Source organism: Atractosteus spatula, chromosome 9, assembly GCF_055471065.1.
Source record: "Atractosteus spatula isolate fAtrSpa1 chromosome 9, fAtrSpa1.hap1, whole genome shotgun sequence".
Taxonomy (NCBI): domain Eukaryota; kingdom Metazoa; phylum Chordata; class Actinopteri; order Semionotiformes; family Lepisosteidae; genus Atractosteus; species Atractosteus spatula.
Window position 1 is genome coordinate 41,209,711 of NC_142714.1, and position 26,412 is coordinate 41,236,122.

Sequence of the window (26,412 nt, forward strand, 5' to 3'; positions counted from 1 at the left end):
TTCAGGGGAGGGGCTGCGAATGTGACACAGAAGTTCATTCTCATCAGAATAGTGATCTCCACCCTGCTGCCAAGAAAAGACATGCAATACCACACAACCCAAAGAACTCTGAGATCTCAAGATACCTACAGTACCTCATAACCCCAGCATGTGATCCCAGCACCCAACATCCAGCAACATCCCAGAGAGGAACAGCAGGACACACAGCACCTTCTGAATAAACCACAACCCACAGCCAAAATAACTCATTGACTGTGGAATAGCCTCCCCCATTCCAAAGTAGTGCATGTATAATAGTGCCATAAAAGTCTAAAAGTCCTAAAAATAAAGGGAAGTTTCAAAGTTTCAATAAAGGGAAGGAATCAAATAAAGTTTGTGAAGGTTACTGGGTACTGTGTACTCTCAAAACAACGGGCTTGAACAGCATGGATCTTCTGGTTAAAAAGATATTGCGTACAGAACATCTTTCCTCCCGTCAAAAATATTGCATTCTTAGCTAAGCCTTAAAACAGAAGACAGATAATAGAGTTTCAGAAATCAAAGAAACGTTGAACCCAGATGCTTAATTGTAACCTATTTTGAGTGAGGTGTATTTTTCTTCATATGGTTCTGTGCGAGTATTAATTTCGCATAATTACCTGCAGAATAGCAATTCTGGAAATCTAGTGCACGCGATACACCGCGGTTCCACCTATGCGTAATTACGCATACACAAAAAGGTTCGGTTTCTAAAAATGCAATTAGCTGTTGGGCGGGGCCATATGTGGGGCTGGTGGTATGTGTACATCACACTGTGTTAACACCATTTTGTTTTAATGTTGTAAAAAAAGTTCTCAAACTCGTGATTTTGATTTTAAAAATGACAAGTGGTTTGTGCGTTTTCCTTGCAAAGTGACGTGTATCTGTACGGACGCGCATTGCCACTATCAAGGGAAAAAAAATGAATGATTATTTGAGTGTATGAAATCCGAGCTACACCTTTAGGGTTAGTGCTCGCGACAATGTCAAACATTGCAGCGTGTGCACGGACTGACTTTCCACTGCGGTTTATTCAAAGAAAATGTGCATGATTTATTTTCTCGTAATTACGAGATAACGCATAAACGATGTTTTCCCTGATGGCAGCAATGCGCTTCTGTACACCTGAAACGCCGGGTGTCAGAAAAAATAGGCATTTAAATTACAAAGTTGTGAAAACACACTTAATCACGCTTGACAAAAAGTAGTTTGATTTATCTAAGTCATTTCTTTAGGACGCATTTGAAGTTCCAAAAAAATCGATATCGAACATTGAGCTAAAAACATCGACCAAATGCAATTTATACAAGTGTTACCAACTCCCAAAAATAACTTAAAAGGTCTCGGACAAACTATTATTTGCTTTTAAGCACAAATGGCCAAGAAGGCTCAATTTCTAATTTACGTAAACCGTTTTAGCCACCTGAAATTGCTTTGCTAATTAGAGCACTTTTGTACCGGGCCGTTTCGAACGTCTCTCTCTCAAAGGAATCTTTCAGGCATCGCTTTCTTTCGTCTCTACACGGTGAGACATAATGTACCGCGTTTAAAATGCAAAAAGGCTTAAAGAAATATTTTATGAACATGGATGATTATCTTGCAAGCATTGGCCTTTACAGAAAAATGGTAGCAAGGGACGCGTCCTGTCTTTTCCGAGCGGTTTCTGAGCAGGTAAGTCAGTACAAATATTTTGGTATAAAGATGTTGCACCTTTCACAACATTTTCGAATTCCCCACATTTCGGTGTTTGGGAATGTCGTAATCTTTGTTTTATAAACCTTAATACCCAATTGTTTATCGCGTTGTTGGTTAAGTGTAAAAACAAGGCAAACAAATTGCAAGATTTTCTCACATTATTTGAACATGATGAAGTATTGTAATTAGATGTGTAATCGTGTGAAATGTTAAGGTCTTGGGTCTCCCATTTTCAGAGACTTAACACTTACAAACGCATAATTTCGTGTAAAGCTTATGTTTGTGTTATTCAAGGTTAATTATTCAGTGTCAATTTATTTACATTATCTTTCTCTCTAGCTTTATTGCTCGCAAAATTACCATCAGGACGTCAGGAAAGCCTGTGTTGATTTCATGAGAGCCAACAGGTGCAACTTTGAACCTGTAAGTTGTCTTGCATTACATTATTAAGACTCATTCATTTCCATTTAAAACAACGTGAAATGTAAAATAAACGCTTTTATGCTATTTAATTTAAATTAAAACGTCGACAAACACCATCGTGCCTTTATTTTGAACGTGATAAAATAGTGTAATAAGACGTGATAATACGTGAAATGTTATAAGGTTTGGGGTTTATCATTCTGAAGTTGACGCTGCAGAAATAGTGGTTATAGAATGACAAATTCATCGAACCCTGAATACAATACAAAGTGTACAAATACACTTCAAAGATTAGTATTTAAAATAACTTGAAATTAACTCCGTCTGCAGTAGAAACGCTTTCCTAGCATTTTAATAGATATACGTAGGGACGTCCACGTGCCTCGGACGAGTAACTGAAACTTCTTGGGTGTTTATTGAGGTAAATTTAGAAACGTCTGAGGCAGTTGAATATTTTAGTTTCTTTTCGGCTTTGAAGGTTGAGGTTTTGAAGTGGAAGGAATGCTCAAACTGAGCTTCAAACCTTTACTAAATGAAATGGATTACAGCATGAGACCTGCTAATACAATCGACTCTAAAAGTGTGAAAAATAATGTGATGTAATTTTGTATTTTACTCGATTATTTGCAGTTATTTTTTAAAGATGCAAATTTCGTGATTATAATATAATCCGTATTTGCGTTGCCCACTCTGTCGTGTTTAGAGGTGAAAAGAGCTCAACACAACGGATTAAGCGGTTAATCAGAAAGATACGCAAATTAGCATGAAGGTAAAGTAAACGGCATGTTTTAAATGGGTGGCTTCAAATAATGGCTACATTAAAATAAAACAAGTGTAGTCGGGCCATGCATGGTAATTAAACAATAGTGTCAGTTTAATTAAGGTTATGTACCCCATTCGCACTAATTGAGTTTCAGGCCAATTTCACACTCCTGCTGTGCGTCAGGTGATAGCTCTAAGTTAAATGCATTAGAAGATATTTTAAGCAAACTTACATGCCACTGTTTAAAAAAAAAGGTCCTCAGGAACCAGTCCATCAAAGACCAGCAAGACTGGTAAAACCTGGAAGTCCTATGCTGACAGCCTGAAAAATAAATTTTTAGGATTTAAAAAATTCATATGATGAGGAAACCCGATACAAGTATTCAAAATCATCATTGGCATTTACAGTAGAGTTTTTTTTAGAATGAACTGTAAACGGGATCCAAAGGACATAAGTGGAAACTGAGTGGATGCGCATTTGAAAGCAGGAATAGGAGACTTCTTTACACAAAGGGTGGCGGAAGTATGAAACAAGCAGCTGAGCCGTATAGTTGAGGCAGATATTGTGGCTTCCTTTCACTGCTGGTTGAGATATGTGGATGAATTAACTACTAACTGGCAAATAGGCTAAATGGCCTCCTCTCATTTGTAACCATTATGTTCTTAGTTGTCCCTTGAGGTCCTGTATTGTTATAGAAGAAATAAAAAATACAAAATCCTGTTTTAAATGTTCTAAAAATCCCTTAAATTGGGATTTTTAATCATGGAATACCTTTTCTGTTTTCTTTCTTTCTAGTTTGTGGAAGGATCTTTTGAGAAGTACTTGCAGCGTCTGGAAGATCCAAAGGTACACCTCTCTGTGATTTATCCTGAAACTCCTCTTGATGTGAAGCTTTAAGTGGTTTTGTAACGGTGTCACTCCTTGTTTTAATGCTTTTCATTGTAGGAAACGGCTGGCCAAGTGGAGATTAAAGCTCTTTCTCTGCTATTTAAGTAAGTTATTCTCTACCGTGGGGGTACAGTGTGCAACGATAATTGGGTTCTGTGGCACCTTCTGTATATACTGCCCTCTAAGCTGTAGTTGTTTTAATATGATCACAGTGTTCTGATATGAAGCTCTTAATAGAGGTTTCTTAAATACTTTAAAAAGAAGTACAGCACTAACATTGCATAACTGCAAGGACTGGCAGTATGCTGGGGAAGAGTAATCGCTAGATACGGATTATATAAATTAATGCCAAGGTTAAATACATGACACCTTCATTAATGCAATTGGGTAAGTGTCTTCAAAGAATATTGATTCAAGATTTGTTTTGATTTCACCGCTATGAAAGACGTTTACATCAGTTCTGAATATTTAACACGTCTGTAACGGGGAGCTGTTTGAACAGGTAACTGAGGGGTTGATCAGTGATCATAGCTACCTAACTAGTTTATGATCCTGAAGAACACCTTTTTCTAGAACTGAAAGCAAGTTCAGTTTGAACCGAGCCCAGGGCAACAGAACGTTCACATTCCATTAAGCCTTCCCATTCAGAAAGCTCTTCATGCATGTTTTCCCCAAGTGGGTTGATTAGTCAGCGTTAAGGTAATCTGACAGGAGCTTGTGAAGAAGCCTGCTCGCATATGGTGTTAGTGCTGTAGTTCTAATTGGAGATGAATAGTTTTTCAATTACGAACTGTTTGAGCTGGAGCCCAGAATTGCTACTGTTGTAAGTGTTTTAATATGCATGGTTCATGCTGTTCTGTTTGCATTATGAATTGCTCACTGGACAGCTTTTCAAAATCTTTTAATTTGACCTCTTATTTATTTTGAACCATATTCTGGTTTTTATATTTGATTGTAGGCGCCAGTTTATCATTTATAAGTCCCCTGGAAAATCGCCTACTGAAATTGCTGAGAATGAGTGCCCAGAAAAGGTAATGAGCTTTGTAAAAAAGAATTGTCACTCTTCTTAAACCACCCGTTATCCTGAAACCTGGCATAGTTCTGTATTTTTTGCAATTGTTTAAATAATGAGCCATTTGACTGAGGCAAACCTTGGGTTGAAACACCTATCATTAACCTGCATGGTTGCAACCAGGGTAATTTTGTCCTTATGCTATGGTTAGGAGGTCTGATGTACAGGATTTTTGAAGATTTTCCTGTAGGTTGTGATTCTGGAGAGGTGCTTAGGGCTCTGAAAAAAAATTGCAGGCATTCAGTAACCATCTCCCTGTTATTTGAAGGTTAAGAGGGGTGCGAATGTTTTGTTTACAGCTGACGTACAGCTTATTATTTGACTGCCATCACTTTAGATGGTGGAATGTCCCAGATCAGATTAAGGAAAATATTTGCGTTTGTTTACGTCGCCTGACTTCAAATGGTTATTTTTCACAGTGTTTTGTACAGACAAAAAAACCAGCAAGCCAAAATATAGATTAGGATTTCATGTGTAGTCTTTAAGCGAACCCTGGTAAAGGCCTGATATATTTTTTTACTTCACCCCTTTTATGGGCAACAGTTCATGTCCTTTCCTTAAATGCATAATGCCAATTATCAGGTTTCCCTGATTTACTCCGAAGTAACTTTTTTGACTTGAAGAGCAGTGCTGTGAGGTTTAAGGCACTAAATGTGAAAAAACAAAATACTTGGTGACAAATGTTAGTGTGCCTGTGAACACCATTGATTCTGGAAGTCAAAATAATAATGTATTTCAGCAGCACACCATAAACAGTCCTAGGCTTGCTGAGCACTTGCAGTTTAAGAATTGAATAAGCATGCAAGAAACTGACCATATTCCAGGAAAATATTTAACAGTGCTGTATTTACAGTGTATTGGTGTGATGGAAAAAGGAAAACTTTTACCGATTAGTTATTCCTGTAATTTGCATAGTAGGCTGAAATATTACAAAAATATCTAAATAGTACAAAACAAACCTTTAGCAGAGGTGGTACGAAATTCTTTGGAGGGTGGAGGATGGCAACATTTTAGGAAATAACCAAACTACAGTGCTGTATTTGAAAAAGCCTCACCTAGATCTGGAATAAAAAAGAAATTGCTAGACAGAAAAGGCAGGTTTGTAATCTATGGAAACAGCTTGCTCTCTGGGCAGTCTTTGAATAAAAAATCACCGGAGACTGTCTTGCTTTGAAGGCGGCACTAATGTGATATCCGCCATTGTTTAACCCTAAGCTAATACTTACAGTAAGTGTTCTGGTGAGATTTAAAGTAAAAATGAACTGTGTAAAAGTTGGTGCTGATATTGGCAAAATTAGTTTTTGAGGCTTATGGTAATTGAGAGCTCTGCTGGAATGAAAACATTGTTACTTTTGTAAACCTTGTGCTTTGGGTGGGTGTCTAGCGGTTTGTGGCTGGCACTGTCCCAGTTGCTACTCTTAGAAATGGAAAAAGGATAATACACTGGAGCCATAAGGACCAGAGGTTGTGAATGCTACAACATAAAGAGGTTTAATCTAAGATTTGAATATTTTTTCACCTAACCTCCCCCCCCCCCCCCCCTTCTGACTTTGTGTTGATATTTTGGGATTTATAAGGAATAAGACTACAAGTGCTAACATAATGCTGTGTAGTACTTTTAACAATTAGATGAGACAGCTATTAAACAGCAGATGGAGCCATTTCTATGCGCCAAAGGCAGCAGAATTTAAATATTTTACCTATCATATGACTAAATCAGCTAATGTAAAGCAACTGTGAATTTCTAGCTGAGTTTATCGATCTAGACATTTGTATTAAAAATTCATGATTGGGGGTTTTAATTTTCTTCTAAAATGTGCATTGTATAACAGCTTTTGTGTTGCTCAGATATACAGTATTAAATTTTATACGGAGAGCACAATCTTTCTTATTAAATTGTAATTGAACCTGAAACTCAATTTCAACACCTTCAAGTTTTTACCATGGATTATTAACGTTTGTGAAGGCTTTTGATATTATGTAAAATCTTTTATTAGATTGCATTGCAAATATTCAAAAAGGTGAAGCATTCCTGTTGGCCTTCTGTGTATCATTGAATGAGTGGTAAAATACTGCCTAGAGAAGACCTTCCATTCAGTCAAGAGACAGCATGTGCATTGAATTGTCCCTCCCTTGGTTTCAGATTTTACTGTGCTGTTCCAATAATGGCCACTATGATATAGTTTATCCAAAGCACTACCCAACTGATGCTGCCTTGTGCCAAGGTGAGTACTTCAATTCAAGAGGTGCTCTCTCCAATTCCAGTGTCAGCTGAGTTATTTGAATAAGCTCTTGATTGACTCAAGCAACTTTTGGTTCTTTAACTGCTTAAGATATTAAGTTTGATTTAAAAAAAAAATTTGAATCTTTGTCAAGGATAGCTCCTTTGATATACACATTATGTAGTTTTTGGAAGGTCAGCTGTTAAGTCTCTAGAGGCTTAGTTTCCTAGTTGCTGAAATGGTTGTGGTATTTTTTGTAATTACTCTCGTGTGTTTTGGATTTTTTTTATACAACATTTTTAAATCTCGCATTTCTACTCCAGATTTTGTCTAATATACTTTGAGGCGCTTGAAATAAGACTATTATAAATATAAACTTTTATAAAAATCCTTTATGCTAGAATACGTTCTAAGTGACCCACTGTGTCCTAAAGAAGCAATATTCATCATCTTCTGAAATGATAATAATGAACTTCATTTTATATAGCACCTTTAAAGGTGGCTTCTTAAAGCATTCTACAGAATGACAACAAATGGAAGAAATACACAATGAAAACGCATAATGAGAGGAGACAGTAGATGGGGGTACTAAATACAGAAAGAGCAAAGTGGTATATACTGTAACAGAACCAGTTAAGTTCTAAAGAAGTTAGGTTAAGGTTTTAAGACTAGATTTGAAAGGGAAGGTGACTCTCTGACACAATTGTAATGATTAGAATGGGATACTTTTAGTCATTAAAATTGTAATTATATTCTTGTGATTTGTAAATAGTTTACAGAGCTTTTCAGCTATACTGAAGCAGTATTTTCCAGCTAATCTCTCTCAGTGATCACGAATGCGCAAAGAGAAAACTCACAAGTGCATTTTACTCAATGCGATTGGTGAGGGAATGACAAACAGGATATTTGGGGCGGGCCTATCTTCAATCCACCAGGTTCATTTCTGGGGGGAAAAAAAATGATGGGAAGTAGTGGCATGTTCACATTGCTGCCTTGCAGCACTGGGCCCAGGGGTGCTATTGGCAGGGAGCTTGTATGTTTTCCCTGTGGTTGCGTGGGTTTCCTCCAGCTGTTCCAGTTTCCTCCCACAGTTCAGTGACATGCTAGTTGGTTAATTAGCTTCAGGGAAAACGGGGCATGGTGTGAGTGTGTATGGGTCTGTGTTTTGCCCTGCAATGAACTGGTTTCACATGCAGGTTGTACCCTGCCTTGTGCCTGTTGCTTGCCAGCATAAGGCTCAAGCTTCCCCATGAAGTGGAAGTGGACAAAGGGGTTAGAAAATGGATGGATGATGGGGAAAGTCTTGATGGAAGTTCTGTAAGCTGAGAAGGAAATGTGAATATCCCAATATATTATGTTAGGATCAGATATTATTATCTTAGATATTATGTTAAGTCTGGTTCACCTTGTGTTTAAATGTTAAGTATTTAAGTTCAAGTGTTTTCTTCTCAATTGATATTTTCAGTTGTTTACAGTTATTTAAATGATACAGTTTGATCAAGTTGAGGTACCTTTAGAATATTTTATTGCCTGAAAAGGTTCACTAATTAGACTAAATATGTGGAAATTGCACAAAGCATTGCTGCATCATTATTGTAACCTATAAACTTAGCTGGAATGGAAATGGAGCTCTAATAGCATTTACACCTGTAATCTGTCACTAAGTACTCAATTCCTTTTATGTTCTGGATCTTGTGGCAGATGTGATATTACAAATGCTTTGAAAATTTTGCTTTTTGCTAAAAATATAACCATATGTACAACTAGAAATGTGAAAAATTCAGTGTAATCTGTTCAAGTTTTGGTTTAATACTGATGAATGTTCCACAATTTTTTTTCTTTTAAAGTTGGGCTGACTCACTTTCAATAACCACTTATCCAATTCAGGATGTGGCCTGGAGCTTGTCCCGGGAAACAAGGCAGGATATACCTTGACTGGGATACCATTCCATCGCAGGGCATAGTTACAGGCCGGCACACACTCATACCAGGGCCAATTACAGGATGTATAACTTTTCATGTCTGTAGGGTGCTAAACGGAGATGCTTTCTGATTTTGCTGTTCTCTTTCCAAGGTATTGTGTATGAGCTGCTTTACAGCAGAGTGTTCAGCATTGAAGAGGTAGAGATCCAGGGGGCACTGGAGGCCTTCCACAGTGGCGGGCACAGATACCACAACAGCACCTCTGTGGGGAGTGAGGATGCCAGCTTTGACACCCCTGATGACAAGACCCAGAGGAGCTCTTCAGAAAACAAGTAAGGCCTTCCATGATGCGCACATTCCAGAATATAGAGAACCCCAACCCCCCTTCCTTATTATTATTAGTTATTTTGGAGTCTGCTTCAGAACAATGGTTCTGTTTTGTAATACTGTAGTAATTTGGAAAATGTATACACCGGGAGGAGGCTTAACCATAAGAGACTGTTCTAACACGCTATAAACTCAGGAAATGACTTTTCCCATCTCAATTCAAGCAATGTTTCTGTAGTTTTACAAGATGGTGCTTTGCGCATTGATGCACATCTCCTTTACCATAATAAGGATGACGAGGCTTATTTCTGTGAAAGTATTGTCTTTTTAATGCATAAATTGGAAAATTTTAAAGGGCAGAGATTACTTACCTGACATGATTCATGTTTTGATGCATTTCTGAGCTCCCATCTTATGTTGTACACTTTCTCTAATCTGACCTTGCCTCCTCTTATTACATATAGAAGGCATGATTCCTTATTAAGTTATGCAGTTAGGACTCATTGTGACATTCCTATTGTGTCATTATGCAATTCATTTGGAGCATACGAGTGTTATACATCATTTCTAAAGGTCAGCCACAATTCTTCACTCTGGGTTTAAACTTTTAAGAATAATTCTTGCATCCTTTTGCAAATTCTTAAGCTCAGTAGTGGTGATTATAGTTTATGGTTGCCTGCAGGCAACTGAAAGAGGATCTGAGAATTTTGAGAGTGGAGCAGGAGTTGAAGTCAGTTCTCAGTGGTGATGTGGTCTGGGTCATACCTAAAGCGGTTTTTCAGTTTTCTCATCAATGCATTTTTCACGTGTATTTTTGAAAAAGGATACAAAACCTTGGATATGCTGATTTATTTAGTATGTTAGTAGTAATCTTTAAAAGTGCACCAAATTTGATATCAAAGTATTACTGCACTTTTGTATAGCCAAGGCACAGATGTGAAAAGCCCATGTCAAATACAGTTGCATTAAAGACTTGACTAGATCTGTACATGTGTATTTCGTGCTTGACGAAAGTGCTTTTTTTGTTCACCCCAAGGGCTAAATTATAGATTTCTGCTACAGTTTATTAGACTTTATTTCATGTGGATAAGCTGTGTGAATCCATAAGACGTTGTGTACTCTTAATTGGTCAAAAATAATACTGAAAGGAGCAAACTGTAGCTGTTATTGCGTGTTCAATGTGCCTGTTCCCTGTACCAGAAACATCTGAACTATTATTTTGAATGCAGTCCTGCTAGAGACGTTGAGAATTAACTTGGACCTTTTATAAACTGCCATTGGAGACTATTTCACTAAGGACAATCTTGTTTTATTGGCTAGTTATTTCCATCTATAATTAAAGAACTGACTTTTAACAATACTTTTTGAGTTTTTTTTTAAGAAGGATTTCATAATCGATTGTAAATCTGCCTTAGGGAGGAGTGGGAGACAAGTGGGCAGAGCCGCTGTGAAGGAAAACTTGGGACGGATGATTCAAAGGTGAGAATTGTTTTCAAACCTGAGGGGGTGGACTATGGCCCACTGCTGAACTGATCTCAATGTTGATCATGTTAAACTACATATAATGTGAATAATGATTTAGACAGTTGTCAGTGTTGTCTGTGGAACAAACATTTTTGCCCTCATCTGGCAAGTCCCTGAATTGATAAAAACAAATTTGTATTGAGCCACTTCTGTGTTATACTCCACAGTCTTAATTACAGTACTTTTAGCTGATTTGTGTAGCCAGTGGCACTGTAATCTGCTTTTGTAACTGTTGGAGGGAACTCCTGCCACAGAAGACTGTGACACAGCTCTTCAGTCTGATAAATCATGCAACTTGTAACATGGCATGAGTAGCGACCCCAGGTGGTTTGCCTTGCTAGACGGAAGCATACTGTAGGTAGTGGAAAGAAATTTTTGGAAAGAAAAGTGATTTAAAAAAGGAGCTAGTTGATTTGAATGGTGAAAGGCTACTTGAGAGAGACTGAGGACCGAAGGTTAGTTTGTCACTATGGAAATGAGGCTTAGTCTGCAAATTTTCTGGAGGTTCAAAAGGTATTCAGTATCTGCATACTGAAAGGAATGAAATCCACTGGTTTTTTTCTGTTAAGTATTCAATCTAAATTGAGTTATTTTGATTTGAACTCTTTTGGGAAACGGTTTATTTGTAGCTGGTGTTTAATGTGATTTGGTTCAGAGGTCTGACTAAATTCTGTTTCTTCTGCTCCTCACTAGACTGAATACCTATCTACTTATCTTTCAAATACTTGCTTCTCTTCGTGTTGCATCTTTGCTGGTCTCATATCCTTTCTTACAGAGCAGCATCCCAACTCCAGATGAATTTACTTGTTCCTAAATATCTAAAATCACATTTTGATTTAAAAGCCACATTGGTCTGTGTATTCTTCAGCCTTTGAGGTTTCTGTAGAAAGGGTGATCTACAGTATGGGACTTAGTAGCTCTCCAGGTGCATGGCTGTTTTTGGATGACTAATGCTGGAGGTTTTTTTTGTCCACTTGGTGAGTCTATTACTCCTTCCATCAGCTGTTAAGCTTGTGTGAAAGCTCTTTTTACAGCTGCCCTTTATGTCCTAGATGTCAGATGGACTGCCAAAGGTGTCATTTCCGTACAAAGTGCTAAAAGCTCTGGACTCTGAGATTTACCGCAATGTGGAGTTTGATGTCTGGCATGACAGCAGAAAAGGTATTTTAGCAGTTATGGTTTCATGTTGTGAGAAAGGAAGATGGAGCATTTGTAACCAAAGAATTTTAAATCTTACTGTATATCCATTCATTGCTGCTAGGTATTTACTTAGCCATATTACTACTCATAATTGGAATTTCAGTTTAAATTGAGAAAATAAGAGATAATGTGAAACAATACAGGTAATTAACACAAAATATCAGCTTTAGAGAGAGAAACTGTAACTTGGCCGAGTATTAATTCTTTTGTTTGTAATACCTGATCTTAGTTGATGTATGTCATTCCGCAACAGACTTAGCTGAGGCTGACATCCTGACAAACACAAAGAAGATATTGTAGGTTTTTACAAAGCTGTATAACTGTTAAATCTGGCTTTGGTTTTAAGGATCCCAATTTTTTAAAACAGAGTTTGAGTTTTCAAGGTGGGCAGTTTTAAAAGGGGCAACAATTGTGCCCCTTCAGTCCAAAGTTCTTCCTATAGTGATCGGAATAATGTGAGTGCTAGATGCTAAGCTCACTTCAGCACAGTGTTCTGTACCTCGTTGAGACAAGTATGCTGGTAATGGTGTTTGCTTCCCATCATTCCATGTTCACTTACTTTTTCTTCCTTTGTTTTTGATGCAGAGTTTCAAAAAACAGACTACATGGTATTTGCTGGGAGACAGTACTTCTTGGGTGACAAGTGCCAGGTATAGAGCTGATTTCAGCACAACCACAGCTACAGAATCTGGAAAAAATCTTCAAAGTTGAATTTTTTTTTTGCTTCAGCACCTTGTAATACCTGAAATCTCTCTCTCATGGCTGTATTTGTGAAAATAATGAGTGTTTACATTTCTTGAGACACCATTGAACACAGTGAAGGATTCAGAGCACATTGAGTTCAGGTTGACTTGGGTTAAAATGATACCTTAGTAAAATGAATTTACCCCACTATGTGAGAGCTGGCTTTGTAGTTGTTTATAATTTGACTTAGATGCTACCTTTGGGCTTCTCAGGATTTTCTCTTTTTTCATATTAATGTTGTATGATGCTGAAACCTTTTCTTCTGTTTCCAGGTTCGTCTGGAGCCTGGTGGGAAGTACTACAATGCTTTTATCCAGGAAGTGGGCCGTAACACCAATGCGGTGACAGTGTTTATAGAGGAACTTGGAGAAAAGTGAGGTCCTTTGCTTGCGTTCAGAGCCTTCTAAAAAGATAATGTTTGTGTATCATAGCCTGTTTTTCCATTTGGGCGCATTGTCTTTTTAACTCCCATTTCCTTGCAATTTTTGAATTGAATCAAAAATCCTAGTTGTTGTGCTTTAAAGACTGCTGGCAGGTGACCCATGTGAAATGTTTTGCAGACACCTGGTATCTCTAACAAATCTGAGGCCTGTGAACTTGGTGCCAGCCTGGAACATCACACCCAACAGAAAAGGAGGAACATACAGCCGGATCTCAGACGTGTATCCACCTGAGCTAGGTGTGTTTTCTCATCTCGGCTTCAGATGGAGACAGAGCTGATGTTGGACACTTTCTAAATCTGCAACAGTACATTAGCAAAACCAGTATCTTTGGCGGCAGCCTAGAAGTCAAGTACTGTTGTTCTAAATGACTTACCCCAGAGATTCCCAGTCTTGGTCTTGGGAACAGAGGCTCCTGCAGGGTTTAGTTATACCTGAGCTCTGTATTTCAGAATACTGAATACTCAGAACGAAAACTAGCCGAATTTTGTCTTCAGGACCAGGATTAGGAACTCCTGACTTATCCAAAATATTCACCCTGTGATTAGTATCGAGCAAGATTGTCTGCTTTTTAATTAAGCAGTACCCCATGCAACTGTGTTGTAGGGTCACATTTTTTGTGCTACTTGGTAACGAGTATATCGTTTCTAAATACTGTGCTAGAAGCACTAATTTACCTTCTTACCATGTTTAGTTTTCAAAGTCCTAAACTGCTGAAGCTACAGTTGTCTAGATAAATTCATTTATTGTACAGTAACTTAAGTCTTGAGTTTCACTGATTCTTCCTCTTTGTGTGTTCTCAGGCCCTCATTAAATCTTAATCTCTAAATTGGTAAAATTATTTTAAGTTTTGAGGAAAGAGGTATAACTTCAGAAAGTGTTTTAAATCAAGCCACAATTTCACTTTTATCGTGCACAGTTAAATGAACACTTTATGGTGTCTTGCTTTTATTTGCTTTTTGACTTTCATTTCTTTTCACGGCACTCAAGACTAAACTTCTGCGCACACTTTATAAAGCTAAAGGATCAGAAGGAATAATTACGAATGTACATAAATATTGCCACAATACCCCTTGGGCTATTGTAACTAATTTACAAAATTTCAAGTATTTTCAGAGGCTGTTAATGATTTAATATGTAGTCAAAATTTAACATGGTGACTAATCATAAAGTTTGTCACCCAAAACATCTGATAAAATGCAGAAGCAGTTATAGTTTCATTCAGAATGTTCTGATTGGATAGAATTAGTTGTGAACTTGTTTCATAGTATGGTGGCAAAAATGAAAAAATCAACGCCTGCACATTCTGGTCTGTGAAGAAGAGGAGCTTGAGTATAACCATGTTTGTTTATTGGACAGTGTTTTGGGTGGTCAACATGCATTAAAAGTATTACTGGAAAGTTATGTGAACATGTGGCTGGAGTTATTAATTGTCTAACTAGAAAATGCTGAAACATTTTTTATAACATCAACCATATCATAACAGTTTTGCATGACCAAGAAAATGTACGCAAACATTTATTGATTCTTATTCTCAATGGGACGCCGCTTTCTTGTGATACAGATCAGGAGATGCGAGGCCGGAGACGCTTCTATAAGAAACCCCGTGGGAAGGAGATGTACTTGGCCATGGCCTACAGCAGGGGGCAGCCTGGCCTGCCCCCTCGTCTCCAACACGGCCTCCCCTCTGGCAGGTCACCTGCCATCCACCCTGCTGGCAATACTGGCCTGGCACCATACGAGCAGTGTCGCCTCCATCCCTCGAACCAGAGGCCCGGAAGAGGCTACGGACCTCCCAGGTGAGCCTGCGCTCTTGGACAATGTTTCCTGTGTAAAAGTGACAATATTGCATAAGCTTCCCCAATCTACACTCTGAGCGTTACCGTCTGTCTGGTGTTTCTATATCAGATAACTTAAGCTTAGACTTTTTTGCACCTTGTTTTCTGGTACACGATTCAAATTGGTCCCAGGATAGATTTGGACACTGTCTTAATGAGGTCTTTTACATGATCTAGTTATGAATCCAGAACCACTGCTCTAAAGTGGTTAAGGTTGTGGGATCAGATAAAATGGGTATTTCACCAAAGGTGTTACAGTATAGTACCCAACTGTATAAAATAAATGCCCTAAAACCTTCAAACATTCCATCATCTGGACCTACCTCTCTCTGAATCAGTTTCTGCAAGTGGCTTGCAATGGCAGTGATGACTGAAAGTGAGAGCTGTTCATGCCTACTGAGTGTCTAGACTTAACTGCAATACTTTATAATCTGGGGCTTCCATCTGTATAATTCAAGTTTGTCACATGCTTAAAATTGGGCGCTACAGGTTACTAGGACGTGTACCTTATTCGTTGGCAGGGCAAGGTGTCCATTTTGTTTTACAATTAGTGCATGTTGGCAAGAACATCCATCTTGCAGTCGGACCGTTTCTCAAAGTTATGTAAGCCAAAGGGAACTGGTGTTCTTGAAGCATCATCTATGTGATAGTTTCTGCACTCTGAATGCCTGATGGAGGGTATAATTTACAGAGCTGCTTGAACTAGAGGCTTGATTTATGTCGACAGGCTTTAGTGGATTGATTTTTTTTTGTGCGTGCTTAGTTCCCTATAATTTTAATCGAGTGGTAATACAATTTTAATTAATGTTTTGGTTGACTGGAACCAACCAAATTAAGCCTGCAATTGCATCATTCAACCAGTTTTGTTCTTTGTTGCTGGGTGATTATTTTTTTTCTATTTCTTGTGATTGTCATTTTAATTATTCTGAAGTCTTGGCTACTGTTCAAGAAAGTTGTGCCACTAATAAACTTAATACTCCCAAATGTGGAATCTGTAGATGTGCAAGGCTCTTCTCTATCATGCCAATGTGTTAGGGAGTACTGCAGAGCCTTTCTTTTGGAAAAATTCCCAAAAAACATACAGGAATGCAGCAGCTCCCATTGACAACCTAACAGGACTGAATAAAAATAGCCTGCCTGACTCTGAACACACACCCTTGGTGCTTGAGAAACTCAAGTCCCAGCCACTAAATAACAAGATCAAACTCAGTCTGCATTACAGGGCTCACCCGGTGCTACTACTGGTCCTTATTCTGTTTGAATTGTGGAAAAACCTGAGTCACTGTGCTCCCCCCTCCCAGAAGCCTCCACCTAATTATACTGTAACTATTGAGTGATGAGAAACCATTGTAGTTTTACGGTTTTATTTGTAGTCAGGTACTTGGAGTAAGTAAAAAATACTTTAAATTTTGTGTGTAATACTAAAGATATTTGGCTTGTGTAGAAGAATCTCTCCGCCCTCTTTTTATACCATTTCTTTGTTTTAAACAGAAATTCAGCCCGCTTCATAAATAGACACCAGTTGGCCGGGCCTGAGATACCATACTGCTCCAACCCAGGCAAGAGGTGTTATCAGAGCTTTGACAGTTACTCCTACAGATCACGGTAATTGTCAATGTACAAAAAAAACTAAAGAGAACTTCAGAGCATATCTTGTCCACCCTTCAAATTTAAAATGTACATTTTGAGCAATCAATGGTTTGAACCACAACATCTGAAACAGTGTCCCAGGGACACGGGTCTCTACCTATTGCTGTACTGTACAAGCTGACATCTTGATTTAATTTCCTTTATTACACAACTCCTCTTGCCCCGCCTTCCACCTGGTAGGCTTGGAACCATTTCTTTAAAGTAAATTCCCCATTCAAGTGGCTGGGGAATTTACTTCCCAAAGAAGTCAGGTTAAACTGATGGGGTTACCTGGGTTTCATCTCATCCTCTTCATCGCACAGCAGGCCCAATGCCACATGAAGCACTCGGCTTCTAAAAAGAGTGGATTGTTTTGTGTTTGAGGTCCTGTAGCAGAGGGCGACAGCAGGTGCACTGCGTTAATAAGGAATGCCAGTTCAACTTTGTGCCGGAGAATGGGGAGGAGACTCAGGGAATGGAAGGCCAGGTTGCGTTCTACGAGATAGAAGAGGGCGATGAGGCGGCCTTCCCACCGCTGCCGGTAAGTCCCAGAGTTAATATCTGTTCTACAGAGCACACTGTCAAGCTCCGTACAGTGCTCCCTGGAGTCAGTCGTGGTCTTGCTGTGTATGTTACAGTACATCAATGCAGTTTTATGTACTGTAGCTCCTGTTGTCTTCATATTTATAGAACATGCAGAATACAGATCCAGTAACTAGAGATTAAGATGCAGTCTTGTTTTACAGCGGAGACTAGAATTTTTCAGCCATTGTATAGCTCTGTAAACAAACTACTGTAAATAACCACTTTCTCCTGTTAGAAAAGTTTGTAATGAAATCCAGTAGTCCCTGGGAGATTAATTAGGAGGCAAGTTGTAGTGTTCAGTGTAAATGCCTTGTTTATGCATATGGCAACAATTGCCAAGGTCAAATTATAGCAGTCCATAGTAAAAGCTTCTGTATGTTAGTGAATAATTTCACAATCTCTTGTGGACCCAGAGTTGCAAAAATATTAATTTAACATGCTGTATTAGCCCTATGATTTGTTAACTGTATTGTTTCACAAAGATGTTATTGGTTTTGACAAAGATTGGACATGTCGAATATGAATATAAGGGAGTACAAATTTATATCTTTATAGTTTCTTAAAGGGGAACTGCAGTCTCAATTTCTCAGGCTTGTTACTAAATCTCAGTAACAAAACAAATTCATTGAGGGTATAGAATAATTTTACAAACTTAAAATTAAGCGAGAGTGCAATTTTGTGTAAATTGTGACGTGATGAAGCCCTGTAAGAGCCTATAATGGTTCCAAAGAGATCCGACAACCGAAGAAAACTGGATTGCAATGGTTGCAGACATTTGAGATGGGGAAACACTAAACAGTTGAGACTACAGAATGAGGTTTGAAAGAGGTTGGGAGATGTGGATTATTTTTGGTATCCAAAACTATTGAGTTTTTCTTGAATTTCATGTTCTTTTTTTCCTCCTTTCTCCCTAGCATTATACTTCCTTGTCAAACTGGAAAAGAATGTTAAGTAGCAGACTTTGCGTTCATTCAAACTAATGTTTCCAGGCATCACAAAACCTTATATTGATAAAGGTTCTTTATTTCTGGCACAAAGTTGAACAGATTTCTGTATGTTAAACTAATAAAATACAGGTTTAAAAAGCAGGCATTTATCTAAATTCCTATACCTTTTGGCTTTAGAAAATTGATGGGCTTTTTAGATTCTATTTCAAGGTAAGCCTTTGTTTTTTGTTTTTCAGGGACAGGCTGTTGCTGGTCCTGTGGTTTCAGCTTCTGCAGCTTTTTGGCTACAGCGGGGCACGAGTCCTGTTCCATCAGGGAAACAGGCTGTGACTTCATCTGAGGAAGATGTGGATGAACAGAGCAACAGTGGTAAGCACAGATTTATAGGATGTGCCCAGTGCTGCTTACAGTATATAGGCTGATGATACCATTGGTTAAAGTAAAACACATTATGCACAAATCTAGTGTAACTACAAAGACATGTATGCCATTTTCTGTTTTTGCTTTTTACAAGAACATAAGATTATAAAGGAGAGTAATTTAATCCTCTTTATTTCTTGGCTGCAAGTAGCTTAATAGTCCAGAAATTCCATCCAGCTATTTAAGTCATTCATGTGTCGACTGTGCATTCAGGGAGCTAGTTGTGTATTTCTAGAATCATCTGTATAAGGAATTATTTTTGCTTCAAAAACCATCCAACTTAATTTCCACTTGTTTGGATATTCACATTGTTTGCTGATTTTTGGATCAATCCTTTTTAAAACATTTGAATACCTGAGTCTAGTTTAGTATAAGACTCTTTTCCATTTAAAAAAATTATAATCTGAGTTGTGAGGCTCTCCTTTTGTATGGTCTCTAGATCAGCAATATTTCTCTTATCTGGTGATGAAAATCCTCATTTGAAATAGTTAATTTATGCTTTTCACAATTGTTACACCCTTGAACTTTTTCCTACCAATTCCTCCAATTAATGGCTTAAGTTGTAAAATATACATATAAATATAATATTGTAAAATATATTTGATTAGTTACAGGCTTTTTTTGTAGCAAAGTTATCTAGTTAATGCAGACGTTGATTACTTGAAGGTTTTCTGCTTTTGACCATTAACTTTTTTTACCGTTGTGAGCTGTTCTATTTTGTCAACTTCAGGAGTGTTAGGGGAAGATTACTTAACCCTAAATTTCCGTCTTATGTCATCGTAGTCTCCAAAGTGCATTTTAACTGAGCAGACCCTAGGTATACATTTGTAACAAGGAAAAGCTTCAGTTCTTAAAGTTTGTTCTGCTGTGAGTTTTACGTCAATATTGTATTCTGAATTCCACTAATTAAATATTTATAAACCAGAAAGGAAAAAAAAATTACAACTTTGTTATAAAACATAGCTTTATACAGTAGCTCTGAAAAAGAGTCCTTTCCTCACATGTAGATATGATGGAGGTGGTGTTGAACCCTATGTCTGCTGTGTGTTTTTGTTAGTGCTAAATGTGAACTTGCACATTGATACTTTTTGGTTTTCTCCCTAAGATTCAAAATTATATTTTCACACAAAGCACACGAAACAGTCTGTTTTTGCTTTGTATGGAACTGTCCAGTGCTGTATTTGCCTCCCCTGTGAAGATCATTCTTGTCTTCTCAGGTGAATATGCAGAGGATTACATTTATGCTGCCCCAGGTCAGTATGCTGTACCCACCTTATCTGCTATACAGCTCTTGTAGAAAACATGGGGTGTTGATATTGCACTCTAGCCTCAACGCTGTTCTATATGTCTTGATATAGTATTTCTTTGTCCTTAATTGCCTTTCTGATCCTCAAATTCATTCTGATCCTCAGCAGTTTTTTCATATCAAATCCTTTGTCCCTTCTCAGAGGGATCCTTTCCAAACCAGTGCTGATGATTTAAAATAGAATGCTAACATTGTGGTCACTTTAAAGCTGCCTTCATAATGACACCCATTTCCTATGACACTATATGCTTGCAGAAGCCATTTATTAGTGAATGTAACTTGAATACTTGTGAAGCATGTGTCTAAAAACATTGGTACTGTGACAGTGCAGTTGAGTAAAATTTAGAGAATTTGGACAGCTTTACAGTCCCATACTGTATATCATGGAATCTTTTTTTAAAAATGTGGAACTTTGCTTCATAAATGGTTACTCTATCTTGGCATGTTCTTGAGTTGACCATTTCAATGTTTTTGTGATGTATAAGTTGACGTTGTGTACAGATACATTGTACAAGTTTTAAGAAAATATGAATACAAGAAACCTTGCCAAGTGTCCAGAAGAAAAGTGTGGGTTCAAGTAGTAGCCTTTGAGTTATATCAACAAGCCCCCAAACTGCTCATGCTGTGTTTTACATTTGGGATTTGAGTGGCAAGCACTTCTGGCCTCTTGGATTTATGCTGAGAGGACCTGATGCTTTTTAGTAAAGAGGGATGGTGCTGCTCTTTTCTCTGTTCTCTCAAAAGTTTTAACTCTTCAAATTTAAATGTCCCACACATTTTCACTCTCTCTCCCTGGAGTGCCTCTTCCTTAATAAAGAGTATTTATCGGATTGCCTAGAATGCAACTGAAATTTGCTAAATTAATAAATCAGACATGCAAGCTCTTTAAACCCTTTCTCATTTAGAACCTGGATACCAGAGTCCTTCAGTGTATGCAGCTGCAGATTCCACCAATAACTTAGTAAGTTCTGCAACTAATTCACATTGTAAAATGCTCTTGGAACTTAAAAGCCATAAACACTGAGATCTATACAGTATATTCTGTACCATTAGTCCTGCACTATTGTATTTGCCAAACCATCAAAATTGCTTTACATAGTTTCCTAAATAAGTTTTATCCAATTTAAGTAAACATCAAGATTTCTAAAATTATAGTTGGGTTTTTGAATGGTTTCTGCTAAACTAAAAGTTTAGTGACCATTTTTCTAAGAATATTTTTGCCTCTGTGCTCAGTGCGGCAGCTTTTTTTCTCCTCAGCCAGAGCAATGTGGTTAAATTGTTGAACACCATGCGTTTAGGGTGCTAATCTGAGTAGTCCGTAATGGGCACTTGTTTGGCAACACTACAAATTTGAGTTTTCATTTCCCGTAATGTTTTGCCACACTAGGATGCCCTTAATGGTGAACGTGTCCTGTTGCAGTCCCTTCAAGAAGGAGGATCACATGCAGGTTCACCACCAGAGGGCGTTGCAACTTATACTTACTCTCCACAGGTACTGCTTCTGCTCTTATATAACAGAACAGTGGCTGTCTTTAAACATGAGCACTATAGTCACATTTCTTTCTTAGAGTTTTGGTCTTTTGTGTTGGGAAAAGAAGCACAGAGGACTGTCTTGTGGGTTTGCATTCCTTTTTAGTCTAAATGTGACTTCATTGGCAGAGAGTGAATATTATATTTGTGTTTTTACTATGCCTTTTGGCAACCAGCAGGAATACTGTGACTTCTCCTGCACTGACAATGTACGACTGTACCAAGCTGATGAATATAAGCAGTGTACTTAAATTAAGTGATTTCTGACCAGCACTCTCAGCCCCCCCCCCAAAAAAGCATGCCTTGTCCTTTCTAATAGAGAATAAATCCCTAATCCCATTTGACTTTGTTGATGCTATTTGGAGCATCAGCTGCATTAATTTGTTTATAGTTCATCTACAGTATGGTTTTCAGTCATAGAAACATGTCTGTGTGAAGAAAATTTCCAGAGGAGAATTGAGTTTGTTTTGGAGGGGGGTGATGTATGGGATCTGATCAGAAAGACCTGCAAGACCAATCCTCAATCTATGGAAAGTCTAGAGACCCTTCTTTATTAGGAAACTGGACCACTTTAGCACCATTGATACAGCTGTGGTCCTCAACAGTTTACATTTCGTTTCTCAATGTGACGGAGGCTGGTTAAGCACTCCCAGTTTTGACTCCTCTTTAGTAGGAACTCATGGTATATGACGCATTGCTCTTATTGCCTGCAGGTGGTTGTGAGCTCTGCTGTGATCTCTCCTGGAGTCACTCCTGCTCCTGCAGTTTTCACAACCAACTCCACGGGGAGCTTACAGAGCACGGTGTCCTCTGCCCCTTCCTCCCAGTCTGTCATCCAACCAATGGTTGTACCCCAGCACTCTGCGGGAAGACCAGGTACTTAGAGCTAGCTAAAAAAAAATCCATTATCCAAAACTTTTCTACAGCATAGCCTTGCAGTGCACAGATGCAGAAGTAGAAAACAGAGCAGATATAAAACCAAAATAAGTTCTAGTTTCATGACTTAAGTCTGCTTTGAAATTGTTGAAATATTGTCTTGGGTATTGTAATTTTTTTTCAAATATTTGAAACCATTTGGTTTTTTAACATTGAGAATCTGTGTTTTCATTGATTGTCAGCTATAAAACAGGGACAATGACACATCTGTCAAACGTCTACGTACTGTGTAAACAAGCTATGCAGATTGTAATGTAAAAGATTTTCTTCAATTCTGAAAGTTTATAAACCTGTAGTTGGGTTGATGGTTTGGTTGTTAGAAATGGTTATTGCATCACCTTACAGGCCACACGCAACCATCCAGCAACTTTCTTTCTTTATTTTTTAATCCACACTCAATATCCCCATTTACAATCTAATCTCTGGTCTCTGTAAATTCCTTAGAATTTGCTCCCAATTCAATAAGTCTTGCAAGAATTATCAGTTCATTGTAGTACTGCATGCAAGGGTACTGTACATTGTTTTCTTTTATTTTTTGGACATCTTACATAGAATAGGACCCTTTTAGATATAAAGTGTAAGGTGTATTGTCCCTATGAGGTGGTATTATAAAAGAGAGCAGAAATGCTGTACACTGAAGCTTTTTTTCATATGGTATTCCCAAGAGGGTTGAGCCCAGTGCAGTTAGGAAAGATGCAGGTTTGGCACCTTGCTAGTCAGATGTTGCATACTGTATAGCTATGCTGGCCTCATTGCCCAGCATCTTTTTTCTCCTGCAGTTGTGCTGTCCGCCCTCTCGCTGCCCTACCCTCCCAGTGCCCTTGTGTTTGTGAACGAGGCCGGGGAGCCAGTGAGCGCCCCCCCACCTCCACCTTATTCCTGCGACCCTAATGGGAATGACCTCCCCAGAGGCAAGATGGCTTCATGCTAATGTCTGCACCGTTTTTGATAGTCTGTATTGAAAGAGCTGTGGTAGCACTTAAGTTGCAGTTTCTAAATGCTTTATATATTAAATAGTACTATTGAAGTTATAGGCATTACTCGTTAATATGATTATGTATTAATATAGGTTAACCTCCTAAGTTCACTATTTTCATAAAATCTCCATATTAACATGTTACCACAACATCTATAATGCTTTATTTGTAATTCCTGTCTTCACTGTACAGATGAAGGAAGAAAATGACCCATTTTGAAATTTTCATGTTTAATAAACAATTATTGACTAAATATTTTATACTTTGTTTAGATTACAAGGTTCTCCAGTATTACTTCAACCTAGGAGTGCAGGTAAGTTGAATTCTAGTGACTTGATTATATATTGATGTAGCTACTTCATTTAAGAAACTTCCTGAACTGTAAATACAGTATGTAGTGCAAATATTGACTTAAATGGTATAACATGTATAGGAAGTAATGGAATAAGAAGTAGAGTTTATAGGAAATCCAGGATGTGGTCAGTGTAGTCTGTACAGTTAGCTGTTGGTAGTGTACCAGAAGGCAGAACTCAACCATCCTCGACTTATGAACATCAGTAGCCTTGGTATTAATAATAAAAGCCCCATTCATAGCTCGAGTCATTCTCCATCTCATCTGTTGAGTTTCAGATTTAATTTCTAAGGTTTGCATTTTTAACATTTTTCTTATTCATTTTTAGGGCTATGAATATTCATAATTAAAATGCAAAAGTCAGAATTCATGTAAAACAAAGCCACATGGAGTGAGTAAGTCACTACACCCCCCCCCCACACACACACACAATACTAATGAGAGTGCCTCCTTCTGTTGTTCATGTGTTCTGTGTGTTCACTCCACCATGTGAAATCATAATTCTTCTGGGAACCGGTTCATATGCTGTTTGTGTGGACACGATGTTCATATCTCGAGGACTGAGTGTATGCATCTTGGGCTAGGGTCGCTCTAGTTTGATATCGTAGGATTCATGATTCTTGAATTGCATCCTTCTGACAGCAAATGATAATGTACATAAGGAAATCAAATCATGTTCGAGTAGGTAGGCTGCAAAGGAACAGGTAAAGATTTATTCCACACTGAAAAGAAAGAAACAAGGTTTTGGATGTGGATCCTTTTTCGGGTAAAGGAGATTCAGGTTCTGAACTCTGTTCTTCAGGCTCCCTGTTCTAAATATTGCTTCTTTTTTCTTTCAGCATAGAATAAACCTGTTTCTAAAAGGCATCAGCGCTTGTCAGAAATGCTAATGTCTAGTGTTTTTCCTTGTGGAAATTTCTACTATACTGATGGAAAAAAGAAACACGACATTTTCTGGAATAAGAATAGTATAGTTATAGCTTATGTACTTTGACAAAAAGTTGTCAATTTGTTTTAAGCCCTCTGACTAGCAATACAGCTTGTGCAGTGAGCCATTGCAACTTGCCAATCACACGAAAGCTTGTTAGGTGCACTTTTACCCAACAAGGTCCAGGTGGAACAAGGCCTGATCAGGTCACCTTTAAAAAGGCCTTAATTAGAAGCTTAGGTCATTGTAAAAAAAAAAAAAAGGCCACACTCAGTCAGTTTTCTGTGCCTTCCATAATACCTAGAATGTCACCAGAAGCAAGGGAGAGAGCCATTGGCATGCTGCAGGCAGGCATGGCATGTGCCAGCATTACCAGACACTATGGAGCAAGTCACTCCACTGTATCCTGACTATAGAGAAGGTTTCAACAGACCAGCAGGACACGTGACTGTCCAAGATCCATTTGTCCTCGAGCAACCACTCCAGAGCACGACCGACACATCAGACTGGTCCATCTGAGAGATCGTTTCAGATCTGCCACCTGTACTGCTGCTGAAACTGCCAGCAGACATAATTCCCGCATCAGTGACAGTACAGTGAGGCTCCATGCTGCTGGCATTAGAGCAAGGCGACCTGTCAGAGGCCCTCTAGTCACACCTTCTAGACGTCACACCTGACTGGCTTGGGCCAGACAGAGGCTTCGATGGACTTGTTAGCAGTGGCATCAGGTCCTCTTCATGGATGAGTCTCTCTCCAGCCTGTTCCACGCAGACGGGAGGGCCAGAGAGTGGAGGAGGAGGTGTAGCGTTTCTTTTTTCCACCAGTTTATATTGCAGCTGTATAATTTGCTTTGTTGCACATCACGCTGAAACAGGGCTACTGTATCATTTATAAGGGATGTTTAACATGGGCTTCCCAATACCGATGTTAGTCTGTCTGTGACATCTGTCAGTGGTACCACCAGAACTGCTGGAATGCCACAGTCCAGATGCAGCAGCTATACCAGCAGCCTGTTGCTGAGCAGTACCAGTCCTACTCTGGATCGACTCCCCGGGCAGAACAGAACCTGCCACATCAGCCGTATGGAGAGGGGGTGCAAGTAGCAGACCAACGAGGGGACACTACCAGTGGTGAGATGTTTCTTACCTTTAGTCAAATGGTTCAGATTGTAGCAGAACGATCTCTGATAGGAGATTGGCTTCAAGCTGTTACTTCACAAAAGTTCATTCCTATTAATTTTTTTTCTCTCCCCTAAGGAGCCATATTAAATGTGGAGCCCTCTCTGTCTGCACAAGGAGCTGTCTATTATCCCATAATGCCTGATCAGTGCAGCCAGCAGCCTCTCCCGATGTACGATCCTTATGTCCCGGTGCTGCCAGCTTATCGCTATGTGACGCCCTGGCCACCCCTCAACCAGCCCAGAGTCCTTGGTCCTCTATACCCCAACTCTACTCACCAAGTCGGTTACATGGCTTCATCTGCTCTGCCTCCACATTTTGTCCCGCAAGGCATGTGACTATTTTCCCAGGGGATGTGAGACAGGCTTGTCAATTTTCAGTGCCTTGTGCTAGCGAAAAACTCTATCCTTCCCCACCTCTTCCCTACAATGACTTGAGTTTTGCTGCTCTTTTTGAAAAGTGGGTTTGCTGTCGGTTGTAGTTTTTGTTTTAAGAACATTTTCAGAAAGTGCTTTCATAGTAAGAGAACTCTGTGCCATTAGAACTG

The 26,412-nt window shown here is 38.7% G+C and overlaps 1 protein-coding gene across 1 annotated transcript; it reads left to right on the forward strand.

Moving 5' to 3' along the window:
* Nucleotides 1-1,569: 1,569 nt before the first annotated feature.
* alg13 (ALG13 UDP-N-acetylglucosaminyltransferase subunit) lies at nt 1,570-26,203 on the forward strand. The gene is made up of 24 exons (XM_088925797.1): nt 1,570-1,689; nt 2,053-2,136; nt 3,695-3,745; nt 3,845-3,891; nt 4,746-4,818; nt 7,003-7,084; nt 9,156-9,336; nt 10,747-10,810; nt 11,908-12,016; nt 12,641-12,705; nt 13,072-13,172; nt 13,360-13,478; nt 14,804-15,038; nt 16,569-16,682; nt 17,091-17,247; nt 18,475-18,607; nt 19,876-19,911; nt 20,870-20,925; nt 21,352-21,456; nt 22,208-22,370; nt 23,210-23,341; nt 23,680-23,720; nt 25,640-25,817; nt 25,944-26,203. The coding sequence occupies exons 1-24, from the start codon at nt 1,570-1,572 to the stop codon at nt 26,201-26,203; spliced, it is 2,706 nt and encodes a 901-aa protein (XP_088781923.1).
* The last annotated feature ends 209 nt before the right edge of the window (nt 26,204-26,412 follow it).

Bases quoted from the DNA above. Each gene is read 5' to 3' on its own strand.
- alg13 (XM_088925797.1), top strand. From the start codon at position 1,570: ATGCAAAAAGGCTTAAAGAAATATTTTATGAACATGGATGATTATCTT. The intron at 1,690-2,052 runs GTAAGTCAGTAC...CTTTCTCTCTAG, and splicing joins TCCGAGCGGTTTCTGAGCAG to CTTTATTGCTCGCAAAATTA. The intron at 3,892-4,745 runs GTAAGTTATTCT...ATTTGATTGTAG, and splicing joins GCTCTTTCTCTGCTATTTAA to GCGCCAGTTTATCATTTATA.